General features: G+C 50.5%; 1 protein-coding gene across 1 annotated transcript in view; it reads left to right on the top strand.

Moving 5' to 3' along the window:
- The first annotated feature begins 336 nt into the window (after positions 1-336).
- The window catches only part of Dachs (unconventional myosin-IXb-like dachs), a 158,235-nt gene continuing 145,294 nt past the window's right edge, over positions 337-13,277 (top strand). The window contains exon 1 of the mRNA XM_077671270.1: positions 337-1,111. Coding sequence (XP_077527396.1) covers positions 1,021-1,111 — 91 coding nt within the window. The 5' untranslated portion in view covers positions 337-1,020. The remainder of the gene's footprint in view (positions 1,112-13,277) is intronic.

The raw sequence follows: 13,277 nt of genomic DNA, 5'->3' as shown, positions 1-13,277 counted from the left end.
AGCCGCCTTGCAGCGGCAACGCCGCGTATGTACCTACTGCACAGCACCCCCCCCCTCCCCCCGGCCCCCTCTGGCCGACGGCTCTTGCCGCCCTGCGCCGTCATCATCCCCCCGCAGCCCCCCTCCTTTCCCTCCGGCCAATGCGCATTTCGTTCGGCGTCGGCTGCAGTCGTCCCTTTTCTGGCCGTTTGTTTCTCCGAGAGCCTACCCAGGGAAGGCGAGGAGGCGAGAGCCGTCCTGCAAGTTCTGCCGGCGACCGGCCTCCCGGCTAGACAGGGCAGCCGCCAGCGGAGCCTGCCTTCCCCCTCTCCCAGCCTGCCCAAGCTGTGCCGCTGGCGGCAACTTGAGAGCACGGCTTGTTCGAACGGGCCCCGCTGAAATCTTGCCCGCCGCCGCTGCACCGCGTCGGTTTTCGGGACTGCTGCTGCTGCTGCTGTGTTGTTCGCTCGCGCACGGCGACGGATCTTCGCTGCTCGTGGCCCAAACGCTGCCGAGGGAGGAATACACGCGGAAGGTGCCTAGCGAGCATCGTGAATGAGTTCTCCCCCGTTGGACGGGGAGCATGCCGCCGTCCGAACCCGCCCCAGGTCCGGACACGGCGCAGCAGCGCAGAGATGGCCGCCCAGGGCTAGTCTTCCCAGCGCACTTCTCGGTGGTTGGTCAGCCTAGCCGCGACTTGCGCTACCGTTTCCAGCGTCGCACCGGTGGGCACTTCGGTTCACGTCAGTGTTCGTCGACGACCGGCCGTGGTGCCGTCGCCAGTGGATTTTGCCGCCGGGTGGCAACCGACGAGTGCCCGCGTGCTTGCCGGTGCTTTCTTGGTGCCCCGTCCGCTGCTGTCGCCGTACCCGCCTCGGTGGAGCGTGTTGTGCGTGGATCGTCGGTGGTTCCCGGTGTTGTAGGGTCCGGTGTCAGTGTCGGTTCGCGCCCTTCCGCCAGTCCTCGGTGCCTGCGCGTCGGTGTCGCTGTGTCGCGCCGTCTTGACGCCTGTTCGACGTCTGTTCGGCGGTGCCCGTCGTCATGGCAACGTTAGGCTTGTCCAAGGTGTTCATACTGGACAAGTACTTCGCCGAGTTGCAGAAGTTTTGGGAAACGGAGCGCAAACTGCAGGGTGAGTTACACCGCGACGCCCACGCCATTCTCTCTCACTCTCCCCCTGTCCCCGTTTTGCTTTACAGCCGTTGCGAAGAAAGTGTTTACGCAAACTGCGGAACGCGTGGCGCTTTCCGCGCAGAAGTGCACCGGGCTTCTTCCGTTGTTAGTCCCGGATTAACCCTAGGTGCGTCCGGAGGCAACCCGGTGTTTGATTTTGTGGTGAATCTCTGGGCACGTGTCCAATGCGGCGAGTATCGCAACTTGTAGTGCGAGCCGCGGTTTTCCATCACTGAGCGGCAGGATCAGTATTCTCTTTCAGGTGTGCAAGTGTCGAGAACAGGTACACAGGAGACGACAATGTGTTATTTTAGTTACATAAACCGGTTTTCTTTTTAGGAGCGTAATAAGGCCATGCCATACTTTTAAGCGCGTGAACACTAATCTGGAAGTGTTCAAATTATGTTCCGCGCCCCACTTATTGAAGTCAGGTAATGGGACATATTTGAAAAGCTGGAATCGAGACTCCCATGAAAGAGTGCAAAAATGCGAGCACATGTGAAGGTCGCGCGCTCGAGTTGCCAGGGGAGCTTGTATGAAAAAACGTCGCTCTCACAGGGAATGGCATAATGAGGAACGTTATCGATTGGGCACATTTTGCTTCACCAGGACTCCAAAGCAACAGAGCCTCCTGGCTGTCACGTCAGCCACAGTAAGAACTGTGGCTAGTGTGGTCCATAAACACGTTGTAGTTTGTAAAAGCGTCAAACATCTCCTGCAAAAATCCAGCTCCTTGATGCTAAAACGCAAGTTTTGTTACTTAGCCGTATCTTCTGATGTTTGGTGCCGAGCGCCGTTTAAGGCCACATCTCCAAGTGGAGTGGGAAAGTTGGAGCGTGTGTTTTTTCGACTCCAGAACTTTCGGAATCAAACTGCAGAGGCAATTACGTGTGAGTGTGAACCATGAAATGCTGGTGATCGCGGACGCATACAATGGGTGTGTGACGTTCAAACGCATCCTGTTCCTTTGCTTAGGAACAACTTTGGCTCCGGTATTTTATGTACAGTGCTTTTGGGTAGCTTGCGTGTCGGTGCAGTCTTTTCGATGTGCCAAACTTTGGATGCTCGGACGTTTCGGTGTAACGGCGTGTGGGCCCTTGGGTCTTTCGTTACAAAGGCGAATTTAAGTGCGCCAGTAATTGCGGCAGTGTTTGTAATCCACTGCACCTTCTGCGAGGTCCTTGAACTCCGCGTTGTTCACCTATCTTTCTCATTTACTTTCGTTGTGTCTTTCTAGTTATTTGCAATTACTGGTTCTTGACAATATTTCCACTCTTCAGCCACACACAAGACTAATGCCGTTTGGGAGGATTTAAAGCGGAAAGCTAAACCAGCCGGTTTTTCGTGCTGCAAAAGTTATTGGGCGCTGAAAATAAACAGCAAAAAAGAGCACAGTAAAAACACGTGAGGTGCGCTCGTCCTATCACTTTTCTGGTTCTGTACAGCTAGTAGGTTTCACTGTGCTATTTGAGGATGAATTGATAAAAAAACCGGTCCGGTGTCCAAACTTGCCACATAATATAAGAGGCGCTACAAGGGTAATTACAATTGCCTTCCTTTATTAGTTATATTTTCTGAGCTCGTTACGACGTGCCTTGAGTGCCCCTATTTTGGAATTCTGTCCTTTCTTTCCCATTTTTCGCGTAATGTTCCTGGTAACTTGCACCTTACGCCATACAATAAAATCTGCTTTCTCGCTTGTTTTACCGAGGTTTTTTGGAGGTCGTTTTATAGAACGAACGTTTTTCCAGTAACGCTCTGCGCATGCACTACTCTCGCTTCCAGCGACCGATCCGCCATTCTTGGGGGAAAATGTAAACAAAACGACGCCGTATTGTATTACCCAGTTGCGAACGGCGATACAGCTAAGTGCTTCTCCGTTTCCTGAGCCCTGAAAACGATCGACAGGTAGTCGCTACAGCTGCCATCAAAAAATTTCTCTCCCACGAAAACCATGCGTGGCACCTGGGACGGCTTCCTCAACTGCGCAGGGCAGGCGGAAAAAAGGGGGCGTTTTCCTCTATAAACCCCCAAGTATGGTTTGGGTGGCCGCCGCAAGAGGGCTACGCTACTGGAAAAAGGTGCATTGTTGCCGTGCGTTGGCCAAAAATAAACCCAGAGACTTAATTAAGAGACTCACGGTTATAGTCTGCTGGAAATGCCTTTAATCTGAGCTGTTTTCAAGCATTTGCGAAGCAGTGGTACGGTGGCTACTCCACGTGCAGAAATCGAGAGTCAAATGCCTCCTGCACAGCGGGGGACAGTAACTAGCTTTTACAAAGGTTGAATCGTGGCTGCGCGATAATTCGGAGTGTCTGCACTGTGCGCCTAATTGAACGAATTCATGGGATAAAATGTCGAGCAGTCGTAATTGCAAATTATTTACAACTAATGGCCCAACTTGCTGTCCGGCAAGTCGCCTGTCTGAAACGAACCGTTCTGTTCCGGGAAATATTCTCTACCGAAACCTCGTGACTCTTGCAACTGGGTATGAAGTGTCCATTTGTCCTTTACGGGACTGGGTATTTTAACAAGCGCTCGTGATAGGCAGGCGTACTCCTCTGTCATCGTGTCAAGGCAGCCATTATTTCAACGACCGCAGGGGGCCAAGGGGTGCTAACTTTATTTTCGTCCGTCCTGTCGCAACAAGGGTAAAGTTACCCTTACTTTGTTCTTTCTACCCACCTTCAACACGGCACGCACGTTTTGTAGCGTGAGCTACACTGGCCGAGGTTGAGCCGTTTCGCGTGGCTCGTGGAGAGCCGTGCTGCGCATGCGCGAGGAGCAGTGACGTCAAACAGCGCACAGAACGTTGCTCGCTGCCCGGCGTCTATCACACACCCCACGTGCCCAGCGTCTTCGCCGACCTCCGTTCCGCACGTGGCGGCCCGGTCCACTTGATGATCCTGCGAGGGGACACCGGCGTGAGCCTGTGGAACCAGCTTTGCTCTGGGGCGATTGGTGACGCTGCGCCGGAGCCGCTTGATAAATATACACGTGTCGCATGATGCGTATACCGTGTGTGTGTGTGTCATTGAAGCAGCAGTAAGAACAATAATCAAGCTAATCCTATACAACCAGGAAAGCTAAGAATAACCACCTGAACCTTAGCTCACGCTACGTATATCCTGGCATAGCAAAGCTAAGCCACTGCTATTTTTTTCGCCCTCTCGCCACTTCCCTTCCCCTCCAAATATGGAATACTTGTCGCTTCGAGAAACGAAGTAATCTTCCACATGAGCAAGAAACCTTAGGAAATTAGCTTTTGCAAGAGGTTCATTGAGTGTCAAGTTAGAAACTCGGCGTGTATGGCCACTTCATTTTTCTCATGGGATGCATGTTTGGAGTTCTGTTCACCGGGTGACCAACTGGCCCTTATTAGTGAGGCTACCGGACCACTGGACGTATCATTTAAGTGCTCTGTGAAAATTGCTGCTGCAGTTAGAAGGAACTGGGCCCCTGGATTTTCACACAGCGACGGTGGTGAATAGAACGAAAGACACAACGAAGTTGGTTTCGTTCCGTGTGTCATCCTTTCACCTCGTTCGTCCTCCGTCTTTTTACGTCAATTTCAGCGCAGGATTTCCTATAAACGATGAATTAACCAGCCCAAACCCCTCACATTACGGCCGGTAGACTCTGTAATGAAAGGCATAGACAACAAAATTTCACTGCTTGCTGCGGTGAAATTGACTAAATATTGACCTCTAGCTCGCAGAAAACAGGTTTTTGAAGCGCTCATTAACTGCCACGGAGGCAGAAGGTGCCATTAAACGTAGTAGTCCCAGCCACACGGCACGTGCGTGGTAAGTTATCATTTCCACTTGATAAATCTTAGGCGTCTGGTTCTCACCTGATGCTGCATGTCCTGGTTAAGGTGGCTACCTATATAGTTTGGTTGATTTCAAAGACTGTCACGTCAGGATAACAATCGTGCTAATTTTAACGGAACTTGAGACTAGTAAGCGAGAAAAATAGGAAAATAGGTTATAGAAAATTGTAAAATAGAAAACAGAATAGAATATGCAATAGAAAATTTTTGCTATTGGAGGTTGCAGGGGAATATTGTGCGTGGCGCTTTCGCTTCCCTTTTAACGGACCGCTGGAATCCGAGCGTGCAGTTAACAGGCTATTTATTTCCTTTTTTATGCCTCCTAGGTAATGTCGCTGCTGACGTTGTATAGCGGGAAATTCGAAATTCTTGAAACCAATATCCTTCGCGGCCGGGATGAAGTTGGGGAAGATATAAACGTCCACTATTTTAAAATAAAACGAAGCTGTTAGTTTTCCCCGTTCTGGTTCTAAGATAATAATATCCTGCTATTTATCGCATACCGGGAAAGTTGGATTGTTAACCATAATAAAACAACCGCCGGGACGCGAATGTCCGCTTGCATGTTCGATCAGGAGAGACCACATATACTCACCGTGGTGTGATCATGACTACCTTTCGAAGCTCTCAAACTCCCGCGCACGCGTCTCAAAACGTTCCTAACAGATGTAGCTACGGAAACAGATCGAGTTTTATCAATGTTTTCAGGCAACACTTGAACTATGATGGTACGCTCTGGAAGGTTCCCGATTGTTCTAAGCCGGAACCGGAAATTCTTGTAGATCGCCCAATGCCCAATCGAACAGTGTAAGAACACCGATTTCGTACGTCCTTCCCGCTGTATACACACTTGACATGTGTTTGCATCGCGCTATGGGAGCATTTGCAGACAACACCGTGACAGCAAATCTGCCTGTTGGCGCTGAGCCCCAGGACGCGGGTTCGATTCCCGGCCGCGGCGGCCGCTTTTCTGATGGAGGCGAAAAGCAAAAACGCCCATGTATTCGAGGTTTCGGCGCGCGTTAAAGATCCCCAGGTGGTCAAAATTAATCCGGAGCCCTCCACTATGGCGCGCTCATCGCCTGCATTGCGTCGGCTCGCTGAACCCCACAATCAAATCAATCAATCAATCAATCAATCAATCAATCAATCAATCAATCAATCAATCAATCAATCAATCAGTAATTCTGTCTAGGGGACTCTTTTATATGCCATTCAGAATTTTTCTTAGTAGTACGGGGGCAATTCAGGACTGCAGTGGCAATAGACGTTCTATGGAATAAGACTACGAAGCTGCTGTGGAGAAGTTTCGGGCAGTCCTAAATGACAAACAGACGATACGTCGCATACCGAAGCGTTGGAAGCGGTACCCTGCGCGCACCATGCCGGTAGCACTGGTATACATTGTACGCAGCATCCGCATTGTGTGCGCACTCTCAATAGCCGCTGTTCAACCATGCCTGACACATTTTCGTTGCCTCCTCCCTCGTGCGGTGCATCTTTTTTCCGCGCTTGGCCGGGCACAGTGGGCCGCTCGCTCAATCTCTCCGCTTCTGTACGCTGATCGAGTTAACAGGGCAGCTATATATATATATATATATATATATATATATATATATATATATATATATATATATATATATATATATATATATATATATATATATATATATATATTTTTTATATATATATATATATATTTTTATATATATATATATATTTTTATATATATATATATATATATGTGTGTGTGTGTGTGTGTGTGTGTGTGTGTGTGTGTGTGTGTGCGCGTGTTTGTGTGTAGAGAGGGAGAGAGAGTTGGGCCCGGACCAACTTTTTTCGCCTGCCTGAAACAAATACACCTCAAAATACATGAAAGAAATGCTTTTCCGACGGTCCGACGGGAATTAACGGAGATGTGCGTGCGCCGCGTTACAAGTTACGGCACGTTTCCTCCCCCCGTTTTTAACTGATCGCACGGGTGCGTCCTTACGTGATTTGCGGCGCTCGCAATCGTACAGGCTTTTCACGGTCGGCGGCTCGCCGCGAATGTGCGTTGCGGCCGGCCGTGCGCTGAGCGGGTGAAGGCCGGCCCGTTCGAGCGTACGTGTGACCGAATTAACGTTATCCGTATGCCGGCATGGCGCTGGTGGCATGGGCGTCGTTATCTGCGCGCCACCGCTCCCGTTTCCAAATTCGTTCAATCTGTTGTTCTGAAACTCTTTGTCTCAGCTCGGCAAGCTGTGGAGAAAGGTTGGAAAGAACGGGGGATGTGCCGTTCACGGCATTCGGGCGCAGGGCGAAATTAACTACCTAATTCCAAGCTTTCCGTGAGAACGGGAGAGTTGGGAATACAAAAACGTCTATACGCGCACGCGTCTGGCGTTCGATGGGACGTTAGATTAATTGATTGATGGTAGGTTTAACGCGCCGACGCAACGCAGGCGATGAGGTGCGCTGTAGTGGAGGGCTCCGGAATAATTTTGACCACCTGGGGATCTTTAACGTGCGCCGAAATCCCGTACACATGGGTGTTTTTGCTTTTCGCCTCCATCAGATAAGCGGCCGCCGCTGCCGGGAATCGAACCCGCGACCTCGTGCTCAGTAGCGCAACGCCTTAGCCACTGAGCCACCGCGGCGGGTATATAGGCCGTCAGAACCCTAACATGGCGCTATTGAAGTCACCGTCGCAAAAATCGATTGTTTTAAACCCTTATATTCTTTTGACGCTTTCGCATTTGGATGTAGTGCAATCATTTGGATGTAGTAATGGGTTTGAACCTGGTTAGAACTTGTTAGAATTTGGTTGTTAGAAATTGTTAGAACTTGGTAGGCAACAATGTAACCCATATCATTAACGATGTATAACTTACGGATGTTTTAGGGGCGAAGCTCATTAGGGGCTCGGGCTGTTGGCGTCTCCTGTCGTCGTGGTAATCGTCGTCTCATGTAGTCACGGTGCTGAAACACCGGGACACTCGTTTACGCCTCGCGCTAGACAGCTTCGTGCTTCAAAGAAAAGAGACTTTTACAGCAAAGCTGTAAAGCCCTACAACTCCCAATGGTTTCATTTCCGTTGGCAAAAACGCCAAGGCGCCAAGAATAAATTTATACACTGCATGCTTCGTCCCTCCCCATGTTTCAGGTTAATGGAAATGGACAGGGATTTTTTTTCCTATGCCCTTTCTGCGGAAATTTCGACAAGGGATTTGCAGCATTTCTAATAGCAAATTTATAAATTGACCCCACCCACGGAGGCAACGATCAAGGACGTCTGCGCCATTGCGGCAAAAAACTAAAATTCAATTCCATGCAGACTTACTCAATATCGCCACTGTAAAAACTCCCCGTAGGTACCCACGTGTAGAAATAAATCCGGTCCGCGGTTGGTCCCCTTCGCTGAGGGCAAACAGGGGCAAGCATAGGGCAAGTCGACAAGCCCGCCATCTGTCGATTGAAAGTTGCAGTAGCATTCCTGTCCTGGCGGCTGCTGCCGTGAGTCATAAAGGAAAAAAAAAGTGGGCACATAAGTGAATATTACCTATTATTTAGTGCTTCTGATTTTGAAAAGCAACTTTATTTTGTAATGGTGTGTTATGACGTAAACGTTAGACAAAGTTCAGGTTTTCTCCCTTAGGTTGCCGTACCATACACTCGCCCCTGAGCTTCCAACGACTCCACAGCGGGGGCAGTTCAAATTGCTCTTGCAGGTTCCGGCGATATAACCTAAACGCTGACATCGCGTACACTCCACTTGCTTTTCTTCGTAATCGTACGCCTGGTGTCGAGTGTATCCCAGGTTGACATATTCAGGTCTCGTGTCAGTGTTGAAAATAATCTGCATAACCTCTGGCGCTCCCATGCGTGCCCGCAGCATGCAACTCAACGCCAAACAGCGAAAAGAACTCCTGTGGGACTGCTACGCGGAAACCCTTTAGAGCTGCGTCACTTTCTTGGTCCGTGGCAAAATCACTGTGACGCGGCGCGAGGGACAAAAGCTCTGTCGACGTTTTTGTCTGAGTCAGGATTAATCGATTGTATTTAACCTTGGGATCCTGAGATTTGTTTTTCCTAGTGCTGTAAATCTTTTTTACGTTCCGAACTGCTTTTATTTTCTTCTCCCTCTTACTCATTGTTGCTGCGTACTTCTTCAACTTTTCCTTTTTTTTTTTTCGCCTTACTATGTTCACCCCCATCTGAAGTAGCAAGCCGCGCTGCTTCTTGGGATAACCTGTTGGGTATTCCATTAAAGCTCTCTCTCTCTCTCTCTCTCTCTCTCTCTCTCTCTCTCTCTCTCTCTCTCTCTCTCTCTCTCTCTCTCAGCTTCAACGCAGCAGGTGGGTATTCATTAAAGCTTTCCCTCTCTCTCACACACACAGCTTAAACGAAGCAGGGGTGCTCGCACGACGTGGTTCTGAAGAGTTTCGTGGCTATATTGAATAACTCTGATTTCACTGTGTGCTTCGGCGATTGCTTCATTTCATGCTGTCGTCCCGAGAGCCTGTATCCCAGACTACACCCGTAACCAGTGGCGTAGGAAGAAATATTTTTAGGGGGATGTTATACGCCGCCTGTAAAAAAAATAAGGAGGAGTAGCTTGCGCCCAAACAATATATTAGTCAGTTTCCCCCTTTAATAAGCCTACATTCCTCTTATTTTCGTTTTGATATTTTGGAAACTTGATGTGGTAGGTAAATAGTATATATACACGGGCGAAATTAAAGAGACTGAAAGGAAAGGGGTGAAGTGCTCAGGAAATTTTGGGGGGCGCTCTGACACCGAAACACGCCACCCTGGCTACGCCCCTGCCCGTAACTCTACTGAGGCGGTCCCGGTCAATGCCGGCCTGGGCGAGCGCTGTCCTTATTATGCCTGGTATATGATAGTGTTGCAACGACCTATTGTGCGCACGCTTGATCGTGGACCCGAATTCAGGCTGGCAGCCGGCGTTGCCAGACCCGGTCGACCGCCAGTCGAAAGCACCGTATTCAAATGGGTCACACGAGGCCTGCAGCCCAGGGTCGTCGCAAGTTCTGTCAAACACGATGTGCGTGAGTTATCTGCTGTGTGCCAGCAGCTTTATGATGGCTGTCTAAGTAGCACGCGTGGTAGGGCATCGAGTGAAATTAACGCCGCAAGCTGAGCGGCTTCGCTCGGTGGATTTGAATCGCGTCAGTGAAGCTTGCGTCCGCGCCGTCATCTACAAAATTTTGAGTAAAACATTTTGTTAAAGCTCTTACATCTTGGGGTTTGGAGAGGGAGGTCGTAGTTGGCCAAACATGCTAATGCATTTATGTTCCCGTCTCGCAGTTTTCGAGGAGGAGGCGGCGAATAAACATTTATTGAGCGTAAGGTGGAGGGCATCCTTATTCCGGGATACCCAGGCTGCGACTTGCCGTCCAAGCCTCTTGACCAGTTCTTGCTGGTGTCAAAGGTCCGGATCGACCAGACGCGCCATCCACTGCTCAAAAGTTGGGAAGGGAATTGGGGGTAGGTTTGGAGTTTTTTGGCACTCCCATACCTGGTGGTACAGGGTGCCCGGCGTTGGAAAATAATTGCAAAGGGAGGGATACTGATTCGGGCAGATGGAATGGAGGAGGGTGCCGTGGGGATAAGAATTCGTCTGCAATCGCCGAAGAGTGGTGGCTTCTTCTTTGGTTAACCGGGGATGAGGTGGTGGGAATTTCCTTCTGCCAAGCCTATAATGTTCCAGGACGTCTGAATACCGGAGAAGTGGGTCCGTTTTGGTGTCAGCGGAGAACATTCCGTCTCGGGTAATGGCCCGCTGTATGTACGTGCGGGCCGCGGTTTGCGCCGCCTCATTACTTTCGATGGATTCAGGCCCAGGAACCCAGACGATTTCCATCTCAGGTAGCTCTGCAATGGTTTTGAGAATAGTTTGCGAAAACCCGAATGGGTAGAATATAAGCGAGCCTTAGTCTACCGTGTGTAGGTGAGATGCCCTAACGCTACATTCGATGTGGATTCCTAAACTATGAGTTAACCGCTGATGTCGCAACTCATTTGCTGTGAATGCAATGGATCGGTGCACAGTGTCGTTCTGCAGTGCACAGAACCGTCGTTCTGCAGTGCACAGAACGACGGTTACAAATGGATTCGGACTCCGAAACTATGACTGAAACGCACATTGTAGCGAATGCAATGAATCGGGCCTGAATCGGCGTGTGTTGCTACAGCTAGATGTGATATTTCCGCTACAAAGTGACGTCCTAACGGTACATTTCATTTTCAGTCCTAAACGTTGCCCCAACCGCAGTCGTCACAACTCGTTTTGCGGTGAAATCGACCATAATTCGACGTTTGCTGTCGGCACAGCTATGCGCGGAATGTCCGTTACGAGCCAATGCCCTGACGCTACCTTTGATTCCGATTCCCAATCTATGACTTAAATGCACGTCTCACTGCTCGCTGGAGCGAATTTGATGAATCAGGCATAATTCGGCGTCGGTTTGTTGACACGGGAATGCGCGGAATGTCCGTTACAAACCGCGCACCGGCCAGTGCCCCAAAGTGGCGAAGAGTTACGGGCTCCTGTATTTCTCGCAGTTCGCGCAACAGCGGCCGAGCGTAAAAACACGCCGCGCCGGCAAACGCCCCTGCGGCCAAGCGGAGACCAGGGAGGGGAGAGGGAAGAGGGCCGAAGGAGGCTCCGCAGCGCCCCTTGCGTAACCAGGCGTCACGTATAAATAGCGCCCCCCTTCGAAAGCCAAGTAGAAGAGGAATCTCCGCGCCATCTTTCTTTTTTCTCGCCCTCTTGTAATAGCTCTGCGCGCGGCAAACTCCTTTCCGAACGCAGCAGCGGCCCTTTTTCCGTGGGGCCGATGATCTGGTGAGTGCGCGGAATCATCGCTGGCCGCTGCGCTTGACCGCGCTGCCGTAGCCCGGGGCGAGTTGGGAGAAGTTCGCGTCCCCGATCGCAGACCGCCGCCGGGCAAGGAGGTGGAAGCGCTTTGCTGGAGGCGTTGCGTAACCGGGGACGTTCCTGCGCCCTTCATGATCTGATTCGGAAAGAGGAAAAAAAATGAGCAGTGGCTTAGCTCGGCTATGCCAAAATATACGTAGCGTGCGCCTTGGCTCACGCTACGTATATCATGGCATAGCCGAGCTAAGGTTCAGCTGGTTATTCTTAGCTTTCCTGGTGGCATAGAGTAGCTTGATTATTGTTCTTACTGCTGCTTCAGTAACACACACACACACGGTATACGCATTATGCGACACGTGTATATTTATCAAGCGGCTCCGGCGCAGCGTCACCAATCGCCCCAGAGCTAAGCTAGTTCCATAGGCGCACGCCGGTGTTGCTGCGACGCACGAGCCATCGGTTGCACACCCGGCCACCCCTCACATGATCAATTCAAGTGGACCGGGCCGCCACGTGGGGAACGGAGGTCGGCGAAGACGCTGGGCGCGTGGGGTGTGTGAGAGAGGACGGGCAGCGAGCAACGTCCTGTGCGCCGTGTGACGTCACTGCTCCTCGCGCAAGCGCAGCACGGCTTTCGAGGAGCCACGCGAAACTGCTCAACCTCGGCCAGTGTAACTCGCGCTACAAAAATAACACGGGAGTACATTTTGAGCCGTGCATTTCGGGGACGTTGACGAAGGACAAGGAATTGGCCGTGTATCTGCTCACCTCCCTTCCTGCGGCCCCTGCCACGTAAATTCCTCTTTCCTGTCCCATAACCACCTCTCAGGCTGATCCTTTCTCCTGTCGGTCTTCCCTTGATAAACGCAATAGAGGTGTGCTTAATTCAATTCAATTTTCCCGCGTTTGCGCTGCTGCTAAAGCGCCATCTGTGAGGATCTTTTGTTACTGCTTTGGCTTGGCGCTCAAGACATGAGCTGGAGCCACGAGTGCGAGCTCTCTTCGTATTTTGCAGGTAATACATACTATTTAACGCGTTTCTTTTGTTTGCAATCGGGAGTATTATGGCCGTCTATTTTTAATTAAAGAACACTGTTAGTACCACTTATTCATTGAGCCACGCCTCCAATTCGCCTTACGTTGTGTTTTTGTTCAAACATTGTTCGCAGATATGAAGTATGCCATAAGATTTAGTAGGTTGGAAGTGTTTTTGAGAGGAGGAGGTCTGACCTGACAGCTGAGTCGAGAAAGAAACGGAGAGACCGAAATTTTCGCATTAAGTAGTCCCCCAAGAAAGACCAATGTTTGCGAAAAAAAAAAGGAAGAGTGTGTGTGTGGGGGGGGGGGGGGGGGCGGGGGGGGGGGAGACATCGTAGACGCAGTGCAACAAAACCTGCATCAAGAAATGTT

Source organism: Haemaphysalis longicornis, unplaced genomic scaffold (assembly GCF_048455015.1).
Source record: "Haemaphysalis longicornis isolate Haplotype H1 unplaced genomic scaffold, Haemaphysalis longicornis Haplotype H1 scaffold_5, whole genome shotgun sequence".
NCBI classification, from domain to species: Eukaryota; Metazoa; Arthropoda; class Arachnida; order Ixodida; family Ixodidae; genus Haemaphysalis; species Haemaphysalis longicornis.
This window is presented reverse-complemented; position numbering and strand designations above follow the sequence as displayed.